This window comes from Manis javanica, chromosome 7 (genome assembly GCF_040802235.1).
Source record: "Manis javanica isolate MJ-LG chromosome 7, MJ_LKY, whole genome shotgun sequence".
NCBI classification, from domain to species: domain Eukaryota; kingdom Metazoa; phylum Chordata; class Mammalia; order Pholidota; family Manidae; genus Manis; species Manis javanica.
In genome coordinates, this window is record NC_133162.1 from 132,546,980 (window position 1) to 132,569,611 (window position 22,632).

The 22,632-nt window shown below is 37.1% G+C and overlaps 1 protein-coding gene across 3 annotated transcripts in view; it reads left to right on the forward strand.

Annotated features, from left to right (window-relative positions):
• Positions 1 to 22,632, forward strand: part of LOC108383278 (xin actin-binding repeat-containing protein 2) — a 59,320-nt gene that overhangs the window by 16,117 nt on the left and 20,571 nt on the right. For all 3 annotated transcript variants that reach the window (XM_036996039.2, XM_036996038.2, XM_036996040.2), the window contains exons 2-3: positions 712 to 872; positions 6,553 to 6,690. In XM_036996039.2, coding sequence (XP_036851934.2) covers positions 816 to 872; positions 6,553 to 6,690 — 195 coding nt within the window. In that variant the 5' untranslated portion in view covers positions 712 to 815. The remainder of the gene's footprint in view (positions 1 to 711; positions 873 to 6,552; positions 6,691 to 22,632) is intronic.

Consider the following 22,632-nt stretch of genomic DNA (forward strand, 5'->3'; position numbering starts at 1 on the left):
TAAAAGCCTGTATTTCATTATGAGACAATTTGGTAGGGTCTTTTTTTCTCATGAGACTATTATTTCTTTCTTATGTAACACATGCCTCTAACGAACAGAAGAAATAAACCCATGGTCTGTAATTCTCAGAGCATTCCCACATCTCAGCCAGGTTGGGGGTTGAGGGGTGGGAAGAGAAGCAAAGAGCAATTTTTAGACTTGCTAAAGATTGAGTCAGATCAACAAATCTGCCACATATTAAGGATGCAATCATGGGAAAATTTTTTAGCCACTATGACTTCCTGTTTTCTTATCTGTAAATTTTAGAGAATAACAGCACCGACCTCATGAGATTATTAGAGACATAAATGAGATAATGCTCTTACAGCATTTAGCATAAATCCAACACATAGCTAGTGCTTCAGGAAAGCTCGTTATTAACATTATGTATCATTTAATAAATAACAATTTCTCATCAGAATAATTGCAGGAGTAGGAATGGGGACAGTATTTCCTTTTGATGTTTGCATAAACTTATGTTCCTATATAGACATATTGTAGTTTTGCTTGAAAGCTTAAAGGAAAGAGGTGGCCATGAAACTTAGAAAATCCAGTGAAGTGTTGTAGCCTGTTTATGAGACCAGACATTTTAAATGCCTTCACTGTTCATAAGGTGATGCTGTTTTCTTTCAAAGCCGGATGCATAGCTGAGCATGCTGTATTTGTTTTCAGTGACTGTTGGCCCTGTTAAGCCTGCGGGTGGATTTGCCGAAGACAGTGCTGCACCGAGTGAGGAGGTGTCAGACCTCCAGGAGGTGGTGTCCCTTAAGGAGCGGATGGCGAGGTACCAGGCAGCTGTTTCCAGGGGTGACTGCCGCAGTTCCTCTGCCAACGTAAGTTTCTCCCGATGGCTTTGCACTGCCACGTGCCTGTGCTCCTCCCTTCACACCCTTCGCTGCAGCGTAAGAACGCCACTGGACAGCGGGACCAAGAAGAAGCAGAGCGGAAATAGTGTGAAGCAAATTCAGAGGATCTGAATTTGAACTTCAGCTTTGCTACTTGCTAGCTGCGTTAACTTGGGCTACTATCTGAACCCCTCCCTGAGCTTCAGTTTCTTTAACCAAAAAATGGGAGTAACCATCTATGGCAGAGGGTCTGCAGTGAGGAGTCAGTGATAATTTATGAGGAAGCCATAAGGCATTGTATAAATGTGCTCTTATTGCCATCATTATCACTTAACCTATAGCTATTCTCCTCAGGAAGGTTGGGAATTAATTTCAAATTTTAATAATGTGGGTCTGCATGCTGCCCTCCCTGGTCTCATGTACAGTTCATTTAAATTCACTGGCAGTGTAGTTTTTTTTTCTTTCCTCATTTCTCTGTATGCACTAAATACATTAGGAGTAGCTTAATCAACATAGAAATGAGGAAGATTAGCAATGTAGGCACTCTGCTAAAACCAATTATGATTATAGGAAACAGCAGGATTTGGTAACACCACCAGTTTTTAGAACCAACACATAATAAAGTCATACTCAAAAGAATGTGTTGGGATTCATATTCTGTGGCCTTCAATCCACAGGATTTGATGAGTCATTTTATTAGTAGCAGCTTTATAGCTTAAAGGAATATAAGGATATTCTTTTATAATTATAATCTCCGAATTAGCAAAGTTGTTCATTTAACTAAAAGAGGAGAGAGACAGAATAGCCAAGAAGGGTGGTTGGTACTCGAAAATAGCTACTCTTAACATTCTTTACAAATTATTTAGAGATAAGGCTGACTGTGCCAAACTCATTAACAATATTGCAATTCTAGATGACATTTAAGCTTTTATACAGTCATTAAAATACGTTTTAGGTGCAGCATAGATTTTGAATGAGTGTACAGAACTGACATAAGTAGCTAGATCTCTTCCAAAACTGTTACCACTCCAGTGTCTCCTTCCAGTATTCTTATATAGCACCCCCTGCTGGATCATTGAGGAACTTTACTCCAAATTAGTGTTCTAATTTGGAAAAAGGATTCTTGGGGAAACAAGCTGATTTTTAAAGTACCCAGTTAGAGACTGGCTATTTAGTAAACAACCTTTAATTTAGGAATATTTATATCTTTCCAGGCACTATGAAAATATACCATAAAACAAATTTGTAAAGGCATGATTTATACTTCTCATGTACTAAAAAGAGAATATGTGAATTGGGCACATAAAAAAACTAAATCATGCTACTATTTAATACAAAAATTAAAAAATTTAATGCTATTCTGAATATAGACAATATAGAAGGAATTTAAAAATCCTCTTTCCTGCCCATTTACAGATAAAACAAACTAAGATAAAGTCATTTATGAGAGATCATGCATTAGATAGTGACAAAGTCAGTCTGGACTCCTAGTCTCTTGAGTCCAGTATCTTTTTAAATATATTCAACTTCCTCATCTCATACAAGAAAGCATCTTTGGCCCCCAAAATGTCCTACTATTTAGCTTGGTCCTAAGGTAATACTGTGCAGCAAAAAAAAGAGCACATATATTTTTTTCAGAGAAATCTTGGTAAATATCTAAAGAAAAACAAAATTATTGTATTATTTAGTCAGTTGCATCAATGTTTGTTCAATTAAAAAATCATGGGAACTCTGCAAGAAAATTTCTGTCTACACCAGTAAACTGAGTAGTTTATCTGTAAAAGCTGGGTATCACTGATTGGGCCCCAAACTGAATCCATTGTATTTTAATCATGCTGAGGTAGCTAACAATAATCAGTTTTTCTTGGTCCTAGCCTCATCCAGATGGCATTTAGTTGAACCTAAATGAAAATTAGGCCCACGGAAAGACTGTGGTCTGCAGAAGCCCCCTAGTAGAGAAGGGGTGGTGATATTGGCTAAGCAACAAATTCAATCGCCAGATTCTGTGCTGTGCAATTTCCTTCCTTTATTTTTTTTAGCACTCCCAAGAAATATGTGATAAATACAGTGTTATTCTCAGTTTATAAGAGAAAACTGAGGTTCAGGAATTCTAATCCAAGGTTTTCAGTGTCAGAACTGAGATTAGAACCACTGTCTGTCCAACACCCCAAATCATGCTCTTCCTATTGTGCCCTAGAACCCAAGGACAGTTCTTTGTAAAGGAAATTGATCATTATGTGAAAAATATACCAAGGTTTAAGTGTTAGGTATCCAAATCATTATTAAATTAACTTAGTATTAGGTAGGTTCTGTGTTACGTCTTTAAATTAATTTAATTATTATCAGGATACCCATTAGATTATTTCTGAGAAATCTTATTTCTGAGTCAAGAATAAGAAACATGGAATAAGGAAGGGTAAGCTTAAAATATTCAACACAAAGCAAGATTAGTTGGGATGTTAGTACATGGTGGTAAACATGGCAGAGTCCTGGGGGCAATCTCCATCTGAACAAGGGAACTTCATTCCAGCTCGTGGCCACAGACCACCCCTTGGAGCCAGTCCTGCCGACTCACATACATAAAACTGCATTCACAAGCTGGGCTGAATAAGGGAGCTTATCACCACCATTAAACGACACTCAGAGGACTTCCTCGCTTACCTGGACAGCAGCAATAGTGTGCCGCAGTAACAATATGGCTAGTGGCCCTATTAGCAGTAAAGATAGTCAACTGTGCACATGTTGGGGTGTGAAGCGTGATCCAATTCCAAAGCACAAAGCTAAAGGACAGGAATGGGTATATCTGTTTTTTAATTATTTGGTGGTTGAGAGGCAGCCTGTTCAGTATAGGAACTGATAACTTCATGAAAGTGCACTCACTGGGAAACTATCCGATCATTAGCATAACTACTGAGGCTCACCAGATTGGACATTGTTTATAGTTGTTGGAAAGGATAAGGTTCTTCTTAACAATAAGCTTACTGTATAGAATTTAATACTTACATATTATCTCTATATGATCAATCAAGGAAGACCATGTATATAAATTAAATGGTAGAGGGAGGTGAAAGTATTATGGATTTAACTCACCCTTCCCCTTATCTTCAATTTTAGAAGAGATGCCAGACTTTCTCATTGCTTTAGCTTGTATCAAATGGTAGATACAAGCTGACTAGGATTTGAAGAAATTGACCAAACATTTGAAATTTATTGCATAATTTGATAGAATATATATCTAGTACATGTAAGTGTACAATCCCTTCTTCCCATAGAGCCAGTGTACATATTCTCTTTTTAATTGAAGTATTGTTGGTATACAACACAGTGGTTCAACAGTTAACCATGTTATTAAATCTGCACTCCCACTACTGCAGTTACTATCTGTCGGCATAGGCAGATGTTACAGAATCATTGGCTATATTCTCCATACTTTACCACCATGCCTGTGACCAACTTATATTATGATTGAGAATTTTTGTGCCCTTTTAACACCCTTACCCTCAGCACCACAAATAAGTGAGATCATATGGTATTTGTCTTTCTCTGCCTGGCTTATTTCACTTAGCATAATACTCTCTAGGTCTATCCATCGTGTTGCAAATGGCAGGATTTCTTTCTTTTTTATGGCTGAATAATATTCCATTGTGTATATGTGTATACCACTTCTTCTTTATCCATTCTTGTATTGATGGCCACTTTGGGTATTTCCATATCTTGGCTGTTGTAAATAATGCAGCAATAAACAGAGAGATGTATATATCTTTTCAAATCAGGGATTTTGTTTTCTTTGGGTAAGTTCCTAGAAGTGGAATTACTGGGTGGTATGCTATTTCTATTTTTAGTTTTTTGAGGAACCTCCATACTGCTTTCCATAGTGGCTGTACCAGTTGACATTCCCACCAACAGTGTAGGAGGGCTCCCTTTTCTCCACATCCTCGCCAAAACTTGTTATTTCTTGTTTTTTGGATAGTGGCCATCCTAACTGTCATGAGGTAATATCTCATTGTGGTTTTGTTTTGCATTTTGCTGTTGATTAGCTATGTGGAGCATCTTTTCATGTGCCTGTTGGCCATCTGTATTTCTTGTTTGGAGAAATATCTGTTCAGGTCCTCTGCCCATTTTTAATTGGGTTGTTTTTTGGTTGTTGAGGTGTAAGAGTTCTTTATATATTTTGAATGTTAACCCCTCATTGGATAAATCATTTACAAATATATTCTCTTATACTGTAGGTTGCCTTTGCATATTCCTAAATATCTGACAGTCCATAGATTGAGGAAAGGTTCTGAACTTGATAAGGCAAGCACTTGAGCATTTGCTAGTGATTCGGATAATCCTGAGTATTAATTTAGTCTCCAGTGTTCTGGAGTATGAGAAACCCTAAGACAGCAGTCATATTCTTAGTATCTGAGAAACTGCATACTACGATAAAGACTCCAGATCCCAAAGAGTCCACAGTCCGTCTTATGGGAACTGCGGCTTACAATACGGGCTTCCAGTTACTTTCAGGTCTCGTCTGTCAGGTTACGTCAGGACTGGGTGAGACCTCAGGAGACCTCCTGTGGTTTGAACCGTTGCTGAGTCTCCTCCCAGTTCTCAGCAGACCTCCGCCCAGAGGAGGGCTGGTTGGCATGGGGCCCTCCAGCATGAGAGTTGTCATCCTGCCTGGGCTTGAGTGCCTGCTGGGCTGGGGATTGTGCTGAATCACCAAAATCAAAGCCCTTCAATCACTGCACTTCCCCCAGGGGCATAAGATCTGATAAGACTCCTCAGTGTTTTTCAGATTGCCCCAGTGATGCCTGCTGAAATTGACTTTCTCATCTGCACAATGCCAGTGATAGACTAGAATCCTGCTAACCTTAAACCCGCTGATTCTTTCACAATACTGAGCTGAGACCCGGGGTATGCCTATCCTGGTGCAAAACTGTTTTTCTGCCTGTCCTTTAAGGCTAATGATTAAGACAAACAGCTGTGATTAAGATAGCCAGGTATGAATTCAGATTCCAGCCCTATACTCACCTGTACCCTAGCTGTGAGAACTTCACAAGCTGCCTCATTGCCCCAAACCTTGATTCCTCATTTTAAAATGAGGAAAATATGTGTCCATATCTCACAGGATATGGAGAGGCGTCAAATGGTAAAGCATGTGTAAATACATAGAAAATCATCCAGTACTAGTATTAACAAGTTATTATTACTGATACTAATATTTTTGCATGAGAGGGTTATTTTGCTCATCCTTAATGATTAAAATATATTTTGGAATGAATTAAATGTTTTAAATATCCTTAATAATTTGTTGTCTCTACAGACATTCGGGATTTTAATGACAACCTTACTGTGGGTTAAAATTGAATCCATTTTTCTAATTTCCACTTGTCTGTGTATTATTAGGGAAATACAACCTAATAGGTCTAATCTCCAGGCATCAAAATCGATCTGAGATAAGAATTTACTCAACAGTTTAGCTTAATATTAAAAAACTGATAAATGAGAAAACAACATGGAGAGATTATTTTTCTGAAGAGCCTACTGAAATACTTGTGTATGTTAATATCTTTTTAATAAACCACCTATTAATAATTGCCAACTACTGAAAAAAAACATAGCTTGAAAATCCCATCCTGGGTAAATGTGAAACTGAATTTCCCTTTGTCTTGAATTGTCTTAGATGACGGAGGAATCAGAAATGTGCCCAGTGCCTGCTGGTTTGGCCAGAATGAAGAAACAATTTGAGAAGGACAAAATCGCTTCTTCCTGCAACACCTTTTCTCAGTACCAGCACCAGCACCAGGACAGATCTGAGCAGGTAATCCAATTATAGGTAATGGATAAATCATATATGGTTGAAGCATTCTTATTTCAGTGCCTTCGCAGACGACCTCCTCCCCCCACTTTGGTGATACATGTATTTTCATTACTTATTAACAAAAATTGTCATTTTAAAATGCTTTAGAAAATCATCTTTAAAGCATATGAATGTAGTGGTTTATTATAATATTTTTTTTAATTTACTTCCTCAATTTTGCCCTTTTTGTGGGGAGCCATACTGGAATATTTTTCTCAGCTTCTAGTGTTTCAAACATAAGTGAAAATTTAAATAGTCTAAGTTAGTCAACAGGTAAATAGAAATGTTGAGAACAATGTTTATATTGAGATGCCACTTCTAGGTTATAATTCATGATAAACTATCGGCTGGTTGCTCACATAGATGAAATTTGAAGCAGTATTCAGCTGTTGATTGTGGTGTTTTCTATTTTCTTTAAAATCATCAGAAGTTAGGTAGTAGAACCCAGATGTAACATAAAACTGCATAATGTAACTGCTAAATGTTTTCTTATATAAAAGATGTTTTTCCAGTTTCATTCCTCCATTATCATGTATCACCAGTATTGTCAGGGGGTATAATGATTTTTGAATGTGAGGATCTAAGTAATAAAACTCATTAGACTGAGCTTGGCACTTTGAAAAATAGTGATTGCACTAATAAACAGCTGTATGTAGGCCCAGGTTTTCTATGAGGAAGAAACTAAGTGAAGTACTTCTGAATTCTACAGTGGAAGATAAAAAAAAATTTTTTTTTAAGAAAATTGCTAGGATATTTAGAGTTACTTAAGTTTAAAAAAAAATAAGGCAATTAAACAAGCATGGTGGAGGATGGGTGGTATATCAGACAGAATGATTAAAAATCTGCCATGAAATAGTATTATTCTTTTTCTGTGTTTGTCTGAAAAAAATGGGCAATATCCATAGCCCTATAAATTTACGATAAGACTTATTTTAATTTTGCCTAAGGGAAACATACTGTAAATAAGAAATGAAGATTGGAAATACTTGTGATCTAACGTATAGCTGTTAAAACATAGGAGTCTTTAAGTGAGTCATTTTGTGTTTATTTGAAATTGGTCAACAATAGGAAATACAGTTATCTTTAATAATTTAAGTAACAAATTCCTCTTAAAATTTCCTCAGCCTCACTTCCTCTGGGCTGGCCCTATTATCAGTCAGGTTTCCCCAACTTCATAGTAAAAAAAAGGCAGAGAAAGGGTGAAAATCTTTTTCCCAGAAGTCCCAGGAACAATCTTTACCACATCTAACTGGCTGTACGTGAAACAGATTTGCTCCTCCTACAACTAATCACGACAGAGGATCCTAATTGGCTAAGGCCTCTGCACCTGTTTATCTATGGCGGTCTATGGAAGTCCTCGGCATAGAGTCATCAAGGAAGAATCATTGGATACTGGGTGAAACAAAACCAAGTAACTGTGTGTGTATATACTATGTATATACCTCCACTGTAAGCTCCTTGCAAATACAGTTTATTATTATAAGCTCTAGTTCCCACCCTGTGACCATGAAATACTAATATGTGTGAGAATAATTTTTTTAAAAATAGGCACTAGAAGTCTCTATCTGCATGACCCTGGAGCTGCAGTGACCTCTCTAAACTTCAGGTTCATTATATACCTTTAGACACACTAACAGTACCTGATAATCCCATGATGAATGACTAATCCTAAATCATAATGCAATGACTCATAAATAAAATATAAAGGAAACATAGGTAAGAATAAACTAGTAAATACCTTCTTTCTATTGGACTGTGTGCTGTGTTAGTGGGAAAATGAAAGAAAAAGTCATGTGTACCTCAGAAAATAATAGGACTAATTTATAATTCTTATTGGAAATTTGAGATACATGTCAAATTTGGTTGTAGAGGGCAAAATGTAGAAAAATTGTGTCGTAGATGTTCATTTATCTTTTAAAGTTATCTAAATGCATTCTAAAAATCACCCTTCTTATCAGCAGGGATTGAGGACAACGCGTGTAGTGGTGGAGACAGTTAATTCTCTTCCCTGAACTGCTGTGGGCTCTGATAGTGTCCCTTTGCTCGTTGAAAGACTTATCTCCCTCCTAAGTCTGTCCCCAGGCCAAAAAAAATATTTATATTGTTGACATATAAAAATTAATATTAATTTGGAAATCCAAGTTTAATTAGAGGTAGAAGAAATAGCATTTTTTTTGTATTTCCAACAGCATTTAATGTCACAAAGAGTAATAATTTTGTAATGTACAATCATCAAGTCCAACCCGCCTCTTTCCTTCCTAATGTATCGTAGTGAGGTGTTTCTGGGTAACTGGCTATTTTGGCAGTGGTTTGGGAGGTCAGCAATGGGGCTAAACGAGTTTTAAAAATTAAGCTCTCTCTGAGGTTAAAGGGCCCTTCTGTTTGTTAATAGACCAAACTATTTTATACCTGTTGAAAAGGGGGTTATGAAATAGACAAAAAAAAAAAGAGGTAAAAATACAGGAATGTTCCTTTATGCCAGACATTTAAATTTTGAGATCATGTCCTATTTATATATTCTAAGCTTGCCACGCTTTATGGTTCGCCTGGCCAACAGTCAGCAGCATTGCTCCTAGCCTGTAGAGTACCCTTCTGTAAATTAGAAAAAGGAGCTCCTCTGGACAATCAGGGCCTCTGGGTGCCTTGTGGAGCCAGGGGTCAGCTTCGTAAAAGTAGGTATTGGGGAAACTTATTAAGTGGCTCTGGTAATATTCTTTTTTATTTTTAACATCACCCATTTAGATTCTCAAAACAGTCATTACTGATTCCAGTAGATATGAATGAAATTCAACCTTCCTTAAGGGATTATGAACCACTCAGCATGTCTCCTGTTGATAATTTTAGGTTAAAAATATTCTATCAGCCTTGTTTCTGATTTTATTTTAGGATTGATTTCTCAGCATTCTATGTCGGTGAAAATCAGTTAGATCTTAAATGCTAGAATGGGAAGGACCACTTAGGAGGGGTGTTTTCAATCCACTCACTAGGACCGGCTCTATTCGGGAAAAACATTCTTAATACATAACCCGTCCCCTCATTCTTAAAAGGGTCCCTTGAAATAAGCTGGAGAAGATACTAGAATTAATGTGTTATTGGTGTAAAACCACCACTGTCTCTTTTCTGAGTTTATTTTAACTTTCCCATTCCATAGTTTCTGGGTGGTTTTTATTTTTTTAAAGACTTTCTTCCTTTTTTTTACTTTCTTAACAGCTTTATTGAGATATAATTTGCATACCGTAAAATTCACCCATTTTAAGTGTATGATTCAATTGCTGTTTAGTATATTTACAAAGTCCTGTGGTGTCACCAAAATCTAATTTTAGAGCATTTCCATTCAAGACTAAACCTCAGACCCATTAGCAGTCTGAGATGTTCCTTCTGTGTACCGTATTCTCACACTCAGGGTCTGACTTTCACCGTCTCCAATGAGTTTCTTCTTTCTTTTCTTTCCCCTGTATTTATGCTGAGTACTGAGAGGCTGTTTCCATATTAGGAAATCCTGGACACCTTTTCTTTTCAGGGGTTGCTTTTTCTTTTTAAGTGCCTTAAGTAGGGAGGAGTTGATGGAGCTCCAAAAATTTTGGAAATAATCAGTGCAACACAAGGCTTAGGTAACTGCCTTTGTGTAGAAATAGCTGCACTGAATCCAGGTCAAAAGGCTATAAAGTTTTCCTGACCTTTGCTCCCTGCTGCCAATGCTGATGTGGACCAGGAGGGAGCTGCAAGGCAGTATGCATCTTCTGCACAGATCTGCGGCTTCAAAAATCCCAGTGTAAACATTGGCACCCTGTAAAACGTGCATGTGGATTATGTGGATTTGGAACAATCCCTGGACAAATTAAGATTAATAGAAAACATTTTTGGCAGCTTGTGACAAATATAATGTGACATCTGTGTGTTTTAGACTTTTTAATCGTGGCCCATAATTATTTTCTAGTAAACTAATCATGTTTCTTTGTCAACTAAATGTCCACATTGCAAAGCATTTGCATGTATGTGCCACCTGCCTATAGCTTTCTGCCATTAGTCATTTTCAAAGTCATAGATTACTACTAACAGCTCCAACTAACCTAGATCTCCATCAACACAAAAGGTTGTGACCAAACCCGTGTATTGCCTTTTAATTGTGTGCACTATTTTAAAATGACTATTATAATTTAGAGTAGCCTCGCTTAAAATGAAGCAGTTTAGAGAAATGGTTAGGCATGCTGGCTCCCGGTTCAGACAGTCCAGATTCTATCATGTTGTGGCCACCTAATCTCTTCTGTGAAATAAGGATCATGTAACAGATGTGTTTTAAGAATAAAATGAGATGGTCCATGTAAAACTCCTACTATAATGCCTGACATATATGAACTGTTGGATAAACACCAGTATCATCAGCAGTAGTATCACCACGAAAGCCCAGAGAGCATAACCAAGTGGTAATTACTCCCAAAGGACAAAGCAGGTCATAAACATTTTATGTATATGTTAAAGTTCTCTGCCTCACACCTTTGCTTTCTTTTCAGTTCTTTGGCCCCAGAGGACAGAATCATTTCCCAGGAACTCATTAGGTAGTTAAAGATTAATTGAAAATTAACATCCTTATGAATGCTTTGGGCATATGTTGCTCTGCAATAGTCAGTATTTAGTGCATATTTTAAAAATTGTGAATAGCAGGTCTTCTTTGGAGGAAAAAGCACTTAACCTCGGCTCTAGGAAATGACAAGATAAGGGGACTCTAGGAAAGCCGAAGAGAGGAATGTGTATAAGACATAGTTCACACGGGTACACAGCAGCCCTGGGACACCATTATGCATAAAAGTTTGTTTTTTAGGTGGGAGCAAATGAATAACATAACATTTGCTTTTGAAGACAGCTTTATTCACAGTATTTTGACAAGATGTACTAGGAGGAAAATAATATAATTAGTGTGTGAATTGAATCGGGCAGGAGAGAAAAGGCTACACTGCTTGAATAAATGAGGAAAAGAAGAACACTGGAGGGCATGTGGAATATTTTTCCATTTCTGCAAGTGTTGTGGTTTCTCAGCATGTTTTGGCTGATGTATGGAAGGGAAAGAGGAGACTGCTTTGTCTAAACTGTGTCCCACACTCCTTAAGAAGCCCCTACCTAGTACCTCTACCCCAGGGGGGCACAGGAATGTAGTGATAGGGGGCTTCAATGAGTCCCCTCTCTCCTGGTTTCTACATCGATCAGTCCCTGACGCAAGACATCTTTTCAAAGCCCCTGGCGTGTCAGCCCCTAACTGGTGTCTGACTGGCAAGTCTGTAGGCTCAACTTACTCTCCCCGTTGGGCTGGGACAAGGCACCTGAGGGGGAGCTCTGCTCACCCAGGTGGTCTAGGCCCTCGGCAAAGTAACTACAGTCCTCAACTCCTTGGGAAGCCCAGGTAATTCTGATTTAATTGTCCTGGCATGTGGTCAAGGATCCGGGAATGTTCTAGGTCTCCAGATGATTCTAATGTGCAGCAATAAACATGGCATTGCAAACCTGAGCCAGGACTGGTTATGGCCAAGATGACGACTCCCCACATAGCTTCTCACCTACCCACCTCGTTCTTCGCTCTGACAGCAGGGCCCTTCTGTTTACATTGACATTTCTCTTGAGATGCCTACTGTAGTCAATGAGTAAAACAGGGACTGCAGAGAACAGAGAAACCAAGAGCTTAGAGAAATCATGGTGAATATAATAAATGTTAAACAACCAAGGTACTGCCCCCAGCCCCCAAACCCAGGGAACTGCTTTGTTAATGACAGACAGTAATGAAGTAGGCATGATGTATTTGAATGTATATATACAAATATATATTCAATGTAAGTATTTATATTAAATACACATTCTATATATATATATATGTTCAAATATGTTTGAATGTTAAAATAAACTAAAAATACAATAATATAAATGAACTAAAGAAAAAATATATCAAATGTTTAAAATAAACCAATCAGAATAAAATTAAACTAAAAAAATTAATGAACTTATTCACTTAGGCCTCATTGATATGCCAATAATTACTTAAAACTGACATTTAACTCCTTAATTATTGCAAGCTTTCATTAAAAAACTTTAATTTCATAGGCTTATACAATCTGTACACCTAATGTCACATGACTTGTACCTTTGATATTTCTATGTAAATAATATTTTCTCAAAGGCTCAGGGCTTAATTTTAAAGTGATAAACTTTATTAAATAATGTAAACATGCTTATTAAATAATGTAAACATTTGGCTCCTTATATAACTAAAGCAATGTTTGGTCTTCCCCTTGGAATGCAAGATGTGCCCATTAAGTATAATAAGACTGTTTCGGTGATCTACTGACATCACTCACACCACTTTAGAGCCGTGAACTGTGCCTCCTCACAGCCTCTGCTGTCCCCAAATGAAGCTGATGGTAATTGCTAACTGTCTGCTGAGGCGTGACCGTAAAGTCACAGTCACAATCCCTTTGCAACTTCTAACTGCAGCTCCTTTCTGCAGACTCTGCTGGCATATGAGTTTTGCTATGCATAGAGGGTTTCACTCCTTCCCACAGCAGCACTACAGGCCATTAGAGTGCATCCTTACCCAAGGAAACTCATCCCAGTCCCACACAGTCAAGACGTCGACAAAATGTTTCCTAGGGTCTGTTGTGGAAATTGTGCAGTTCATCCAGCACATGCATTCAGCTGCGGTTCCTTTACGCTGCTGTTAGCAACGAAACAAACTAATTGGCCTGGTGACTTGGAGGGGTGTAGAAATACCAGCATACGGAGGGTGCCCTAACACTGTTGCTCAGGCAGTCAGGGCCTCAGCGTATTGTACCAGTACCTGTAAGTAAGACCGAGTTGCCGGCAGATTCAGGTGCTTTCAAGAAATCCTGAATTGGTTGCTTTTCTTTCTATAGTTCCTCTTACTAGCCCTCCAAAATAGAATTTGTAGGAGCAATGTTTACCCCAATTATTAGAGTACCGTTTCCACAGCTTCTCTCCTTCCTAAAGGTATTGTGGGTGTTCTCTTCCTATAAATCTGTTTGGTCTTACAGAACCCATTTTCAATTTCAGAAGGCAAGGGCGCTTAGAGATACACCCTTCCCTCCTTTAGAGCAAATGAATTGGGATCGCTTTAGGAAAAAAGTGGTCTTGTTCTTATCTCAGGGCCTGGAGCTGTTGAGGGCGGGTCGCTGGGACCCTTCCCCCAAGCACAAATCACAGCCCAGAGTTTCATGTTCTCAGAGTTTGAACAGGGGGTCTCCAAAAGTATTTGATGTTAATAAAGATGTAAAACACAGATGTTGACCTAATGGAATTTAATATCTTTCATGGGAGGGAATGGACATTTAGGGAAAGTTGGAATAAAAGAAATACTTTTGTATAGCCTCTTCTTCAGTCTGTAGTCTCAGATTTAGAAATATAAATGTGCTCTTTGTATAGGTACACTTAACAGAATTCTCAAGTATGTAGACAATATATTATCTAATTCAATTTATTTTTGTTAGACTAGAAAACTACAGAATTTTAAGTTCTTAAATTTTGCTAGTATTTGAGGAACAAATTATAACAAAAGAAACTATGAACAGTACAGAATCATTATGCTTATAGAACTTAGTAAAACCAGCAAAGTGTTTTTTCCACAGTTACTTTTGTGAAAATGGGCCTTTTCTATAAGTACTTAAAACAAGGTGATATTATTGGCTCTTTCAGCTTCTTCTAGACCCAGCATTTCTCAGAATAAACCCATCTTCGTGGGTCTTTGAAAATTACTAGATTGAGTCAAGTATCCCCTTTTGGATGTTCATTTATTTATTAGTTTGCATAGACAAGTGAATTATCATACTAAACAAACAAACCCTGGAAAATCACAAGGCCTGAGAAAAGAAAGAGGTGTTAACAGAAATACTGTTTAGGATATTATTTGGGACTTTCTTCATGTTTTCCAGCTTTTAAGCAAATCTGAACATCGTAGGACATAAAGAACAGCTTCATCTCCCAACGGCCTTCCCTCGTGTGTGATCTTTGTCCCTCTCCATCCTGAGAGATCTGCACAGGCATGTAAGGAGCAAGTCCTTAGGAACCAGGGGAGGCTAGTTCATCTGCAAACTGCATCAGGACAGGGCACATTGTACAGCAGCCACTGGACTGACCGGGGGAACCGAGTCCCCAGTCAATCTTCCTTAGCCTCGGGTAAACACCAGGCCCTCCTAGACACATCATATTACTGGGGCATTAGAAATTCATTCCTTGTTATCAGAGTACAAATTAAAATAATCAAACACTACAATTCATTACATTGCACAGTGTTCAGAAACATTTGGGGGGGATTTGAGGGGTCTGATGAAGTCAATACTTGAGGCTGGGGTTCAGTTTCTGAGCCTTTTATCATAAATATTGCTTGCCATTATTCTAAAAATATCAATGAAGTTACCCCAAATCATATTTTCTTTGCTGTTTTTATTCCTTTGGTGGATCAAAAAAGAAAAGGAATTTTCATTTTTTTCCTCAACTCCTTTTCCTTGCTGTCCTTATTTTTTCTAGGCCTTTCATTACTAGAGAGGGAATTATAATAATAAGGAAGTATACCATTAAGTCTGGGTACAGAAAAGAAAGAAAGAAAAGCAATAATTTAGAAGATAATGTAAAAAAGTATAGATGAGAGAATTCTAGACATTTACATATAGGACTACTTTTCTATATAAGAATCAAATGCAAATGCATTTCTATATAAGATTCAAATGCAAATCAATGTATGAGACAGAATATAATATTTTGCAAAAAATGCAGGTTAAATTACTTAAATATAATGATCACGGGCTTTGTTTGGTAGTTTGGTACCTATGGTAACTATAATCTCTCCTCTTATAATTTTGAGATTTGTGATCAAATATTTATCTTTTAGTATTTCATAGACCACTGTCTTTGAAATAAGTTTGAAAGAGCTAGCTCTTCTTTTTGTGAAAGCCTGTTTGACTCTCACCTGCCCTGAACCATCCTTACGGAATAAACTTGATCTTCAGTCGTGAGTCTGCAGCAAGTGAGTGTGTTCTGTCCTTCACGTTGCACTGGTATTGATAAGCTTAATTGGGAGGAAATCCAGTGCAGATCATCCTTAAATTTAATTTCATCTGATTTATTTCCACACATTTATAGGAGTTGAGTGGCTCAGCTTTTGTTACTTGTTGATGTACAATTTTTAGTGTAAAATGAAAACTATTTTAAGCAACTACTCAAAGCAAATAATTATTTTTCTTTTTTGTAAGACTCTCTTTTCAATTTTGAGACACCACCCCCAACCCCTGCAACTTTTGGCATTGATTTTTATATTTGTTGAATCTTTGTACTTGATGACCAGTTAATATTATATTGATAGAAAAGATGTTTCACTGAATCACTGACCCTCAAAAAAAGAAAGCAAAATGTGTAGCTATCTACAATAGTAGTGAAGAGGATATTATGGTGAAAGACCCAGTGATTTTTTAAAATAGTTAATAGACAATAAAAATCACTGCATGTGATTATTAATTTTTGGATTCTTTGAGCATTTCAGAACTCACGTGTTTCTTCAACATAGATAGTTGCTTGAGAATAATGGCCCCCCTTATTTTTTGCCCCTACTTTAAACACACATTAGGTGCATCACAAGTATATGTTGAATACATCACTTATTGCTTTTAGGTGTAAAAGTATTGGCTCAAAATATCTGGCTGATGGAATTCCTATTAACACACTATATTCATGGTATGTTTGATATTTTTTAAATCTTGCATAGCATTTTCCTTCAATTCCTTTTACTGATTGTGTTCATGTGTGATTAACATGCAGAATTAAGATTGGTAGAATTTTAAAGAAATGAGACATTATGCAAGTGTAAATGGCCGTGTACATTTCCTGATGCATATAACACTCAATCCCTGGTAGCTCTTCCTGCCTGTCTCCTCTGCTGCTGCCCCACTGTCCATCCCAGCAGATTACAGAGGAGGATTCCAAGTGAGACTGAAATGAGCTGCGATTTATTTACTTGATTTCTCGCTTGAATTGATGACAAACTCCAGCCATAATCCAACATTCCCGTCTGCCTCTTCAATCTCTTTCCATTACCCATGTTGCTAGTAGATATATTCATCGGGGAAATTGCAGCTAGTTACCCTTTCATTTTCCCCCATTTTTACTTATATTGAAGAAAACCCCAGTGATCAGAATAGTTCCCTTGTAGTCATAATTAATAATTACCCTGGGAGGCCTTGTTTGCACAGATAATCTTGGAATGCTTGCATTAGAGCCAAAGCTGTTTTATTGTGCTTCTTTCTTCTGTTTGGTTTTTATGTAAGGACTTAAAAGGTCATTCCTCCCAGTGAACAAGACTGATGGCCATAAAGACTCAGAGGGACAGTGAAAGGAGGAGGAGTCTGTGTCCCATAAACTCCTGTGACCCTCTCAGCAGGCAAACTGCAGTCTCAGAGTCTTCCTACATGCACTTGTGATCCCACATGGAATATATATTGCTAAGAAATAAACCCAAATCAATGTGTTACAAGACACGCGAAGTGTTTTCTACTAGGTTATCTGCTGTCATAATGGATTGGAGCTCTTGTGTTGGTGTCCATTTTGTTAAGAAGACCTCAGTGTTCACAGATTATACTTTCTCAGCAAGGGTAATGGGCATTTTTCACTTTCTGTCATGTGGACTTCCTCCTGTGTGTGGGGACTCCCCACCCCATGAGGCTCGCGTAGAGAAGTGAGGACGTGACATGAGAAGCGGGCACTACGCAAGATCAATTTCGAAGGTGGCTGGTTACAGGAGATTAACTACATCCAATTTCAAGAAATAACACCCGTCTTCTAGAAACAGCACCCATCATCTAGTTGATGGCTTTGGTGATGAATGTGTCTGGTGTCCAGCGGCAGCAGCCTGAGCACCTTCACTGGACAGTTCTGCGGCATTATTCTACACTGTGACCAGCTCCAAAACCTCCCAGTCTTATTCTCTGGAATCCTGGCGAGCCCATGACTTACATTCTCCACCTGCCACCCGGTGTCTCTTTAATAGATTACCTTTCCTGTTTAAATCAGACTCTGATGCTTGAAACTGGGAACTGTGGGCGATATAATAATATATAATTTACATATCTCACATTCTTAATTTGTTTTCTAGATCAGAGTTAAACAACTACTAGGAAAGAGTAAGCATGGAAAGAATTGTATAACAGTAGATTGAATCACTGTGAACTGATTGTTCACTAGGTACCAGTTCATGAAAGTCGAACCATAGAAAAACTGGATAGGTGATCACAAAATGACTCCCTGGCCGAAGCCTCTGTAGAATGTGTCCAGGTCCTACGAACCAGAATGACTGGAAGAGTCGTAACATGTACAGGCACTTTGTGGCTTCTCTCTCTTTGAACAAACCCCCAGGTTCACTACTTTTCTGCTAGAAAAATATATACATATTGGAACTCACTTCTTCTTTAGTTTCTTGGCCTAGTTCTATAATGAAAAATTCATGGTAAAATTCACAGACATAACCACAGACAATCTACTTTCATTCAGTCATTTTGTTGAGGAGGGACTTGTTTACTATGTATTCTAAGTTACTGGGAAAATAGCTAACACCAATGTGCAATGAATATTAGTTAATGAAGATAGCGAAAACTAAGATAGCGCTTATGGGCCAGGTTTTCACGTCTATGAACTTACTTCCTCCTCATAATAACCTTCTGTGATAGGCCCTGTTACTAACCCACCTTTTTTTCTGTTTTTTTGGACAAGAAATGGACACATGGAAGGTTTAAGTAACTTACCCAAAGTAAGTGAGCAAACCTGATCCTAACCCAGGAAGGCTGACACCAGAGTCTGTGCCTTATATTTTTTTATTCGGCTGATAGTCTTTAAGCGCCGATGATATTATTTTGCCTTCAAGGATCTCACTCTGTCAGAGAGACAGACATATAACAAATAATTACAGTGCAGTATGGTAGATTCTATGATAGAAAATATAAACAAGGTTTTCTGGGACACAAGGAGGTTGTGATAAACTTCACCCTGGATGAAAGATGGTGTAAGAAGACATCTGAAGGCAGAGAAGGCTCCAGCTGAGGCTTGAAGTAATTTTTCATGAGTATAGAATTGCATTTTATGCAAAAGGTTGATACAGAGAAAATAGCATATATTTGAGAATATAATGAGACATGATTAGGCATGCAGCTGGAGATGTAGGCAAAGGCCAGATAATAGAGAAAATTATGTTATGTTAAAGAATTTTTACTTTCCTGTGAGTCAGTCTTGAAGATGGCAAAATTGAAAAAACATAAACAGAGGAATAAGATAAGTAGACATGCATTTAAGAAAGATTTTTCTGACTATGTAGGATTGATATAAAGGGGGTCACACATAGAATGAAGATGATAAATTAGGAGACTACTGAAATAGAAGATTGAATACACAAAGACTTAAATGGGTCAGAATTCCTAGGGTACAAAGGGCATTGATTGACTCAAGAGAGTATTAAAAGCAGATTGGCAGGGCCAATGCATCAATTGGATAGTGATGAGGGAGGGGTAGTAATGAAGAGAATTCTCCTGTTGCTCTATTTTAATTTGCATTAATTAACTTAAGATACATGTTACCTCTTTTTTTTAATATTTTCATTTTTCTTGCAATTTTTTTACTTGGAATTTCACTGCTCCTTGAAAATCTACGTTTTTGCCTCTGTTATTATACTTTTATGTTTGTTTATATTCCAGTGACTCTTTGGTTTTAAAGTGCTTTATATCTATGTTAGATTGAAATATTGTATACATCTATGTCTTTAACATACATCTATATAAAACTTCTGGAGGGTGTCCTTTATTGCAAATTGAATATTTTTATATAACCTGCTTTTTTAGTTTGTTGAATAAATACTGCTAACTTATATAACTAATATGTTTTATCACCCAGTGAAAGTGTACCTTTTATATGTTCTTTTTTATGAATCTTCAGCATTTTTGGACACTGGGGTATGGCTCTATATATACTTTCTGGAAGGAAAAGAATAGTTAAGAGTTCTAGCAGTTAAAGCTGTCATTGCTTATTCAGAGACCTCTGTTTTGAAGTCAAATATTCCTACTTTTAAATTAAGTACTTTTATTTAAAATATTTTTCTTTATAAATATGATCAAAGCATAATTGTTTTGAGTCAAGAGTTCAAGTTAATTGAATGCTAATACTTCTCTCAAGGGATTTATGCAATAAACCTACATAATTCATGCATCCATATATATCACAAGTCTTAACTCAAGAGAATTTCAGGAGCATTTTTACTTCCATCAGATGTGTGTATATTTTTACATATTACACAGTTATAGAGATAGACAATGGATAGGTGGTAGGTAGAAAAATAATCACAGAAACTTTTAGTAAAGCAATACTGCCTATGCCTGGCACAATGTTGTGGAGATAGTTGGTACTCAGTAGCTTTGGTAAAATAACTAAATGCTTAGGTGAAGCTGTATAAGATGATTCAGGTTTAGAGATTCAGTGATTTCAAAGGAGAAAGTCACTACCTTGACTTTTTTTTTTTTTGGTGTTTAACATCATCAGTGTCTAAGGATCCAGCAATCCAACTAGCACCCGCTCACAGCTTCGGGCAGGGCTACTGCTGAACCATATACAACTGGAGGCTTCGCTTACAAGTGTATTGACTTATGTAAAAAGATCAGGAATTGAAATTGCTTTGATTCTCCTTTCCACTCATTTTTTTTCCTATATGAATTAAAAATGAGGTTAAAGTAGTGTCTTTCATTGTCACCATAAATAGCTCAGCTTATTTTTTTGATGTCAGTAATTCTGCCCAAGGCCTTCTACTGCAGTTTCTACATGATGCTTGACAACTTGTCAGAACGCTCGCAGTCACTAACAACTCACTAGAGAAAGGACATATGTAAACTAGTTTGCTTAGTACCATGAAAGACCTTTTTATAAAAAGGCTATTTGAAAATATATCTCCCTGTTTTGAAGGATTCTTTACCTTTGTGAGTGTGTGTGTGTGTGTCTGTGTGTGTGTGTGTGTGTATGGTGTGTGTGTGTTGCCTTTGTGTATTTTTTGGTCTCTTGGTCCAGGTTTCTCTTCCCCCCCTGTGATTCCAGGTCCTCTCCGCAGCACCCCAGCACTGCCCATTTTCTTCCATGGATGTTCTGATCACTTACAATGTCATTAAGTGATCACTTGCAATGTCATTTATACAGTGATTGACATGTTACTGTTATACATCAGCTTCAGTAACTCTGTTGACCAAGTAAGAAATGTTCATTATCAAAGACTGTCAGCAGAAATACCAAAAAATAAAATCATAGGATTTATGTGGAATAAATTTAGAATATCAAAGTTTAAGCTAGATTTTCATAAAACCATAAAAATTTTACATTTCTAGAAAAAAGATGTGATTCTTTGCTCCTGCAGGCACGCCTTGATATTTGGGGAGGTGTCTACTCTCAAAGCTAAACATTGAGATTTGAGGATGCATGAGTTCAGCTAAAGGAGAGGGTCATATTATCAAATGACTATTAAATATAAGTAGACAACAAAGAAGTATGCTGACAATATGGGAATATGAAAAGAGGCAGGGGTAGGTATTCTATACATGAAAATGTCAGGAAAGCTTTTAAAGAGAAAATAATTTTTGAGTGAAGACTTCAAAAGTGAATGTGAAAAAGCCTTAATCTGAAGCTAAGACCCTAGGTATGTCAATTTTTATACTGTAATTTTTTAAGTAAATTTAGAAAAAATAAAAACTCATGGCAAATATATATATATATATTTGAATGTGAATATACCCAAATCTAGACAAACACAATATATCAACCACAAATCTTTATGCCCATTGCTTAAAATAAGTAATTGATTATTCTTCCAAACCTTGACTCCTTTAACAGTTTTGCTAACATAAATAGAACATTATTGGTATTGTTTGTGTCTGATTAACAAAGATGCAAATAGTATTGGTATATCATAACCCTTTGTAGTTTTCTTAAAAATGAGATTAGTGATGGGTGAAATTACTGAATCACTGACATTGAGCACAAACTGGTTTTTCCACTCCTAGTGAGGTAGTTATCATGTACTATGTTCTGCCAGTCTTTTGTTACATTTTTTCCTATTGGGTATACTTCTAAGAGTCACAGTTTCTTTCCTTATTATGCTAGGATGAGCTTGTGATTTTATTGGTTGAAATGTACAATGTCTTTCCTATAATGATAATAACAATGGCAGGCTGGGTGGGCAGAAGCGAACTGTTCCCTATACTGAGATCATCTCCTGAGGAGAAGCGTGTATGGGGATAGAGGTTTGTAGTAAATTTGGTTAATATGTGAGCTGACATCAAATTGGTATGAGTGATGCAAACATCACAATACTGTTTTGCGATTGTACCACATTTCTCCCTGAGATTCCCAAATAAGAGCATGCATGTCATGTTTTTCTTTCTTTTAATGAAAGAATGATTTAAAAAAAAGAATAGTTTATGTGTGATTTAGTCACTTTCCCAAGATTACAATACCTAGTAGAGGAGGAAGTTAGTACTAATCCCATTTCTGCCTCCTGGTTAATCCACCTGTGAACAAAACTACATTTTTGTCTCTCACAGCCTGATCTAAACTTGAATTTCATTTTCAGGAACCAATTACGAAATTCATTAATTATTTTGTATGAATTTTTGTATGGTAGTCTGGCCAGAATTCTTGGTTGCACTTTATTTGTGTCATTTGATTTCTCCCTGAGCATTATGACATCCATCCTTTTAGCTAACCCTTCACTCTACAGACACCAGCAATTGGCAAGAAAATGTAAACTAAACTAGTTACAAAATATGAGACATAGCACGTGATGGAAATAAAATCTTGGAATATTTTAAGATAAACTTTATGTAAATTATAGTAACCAGG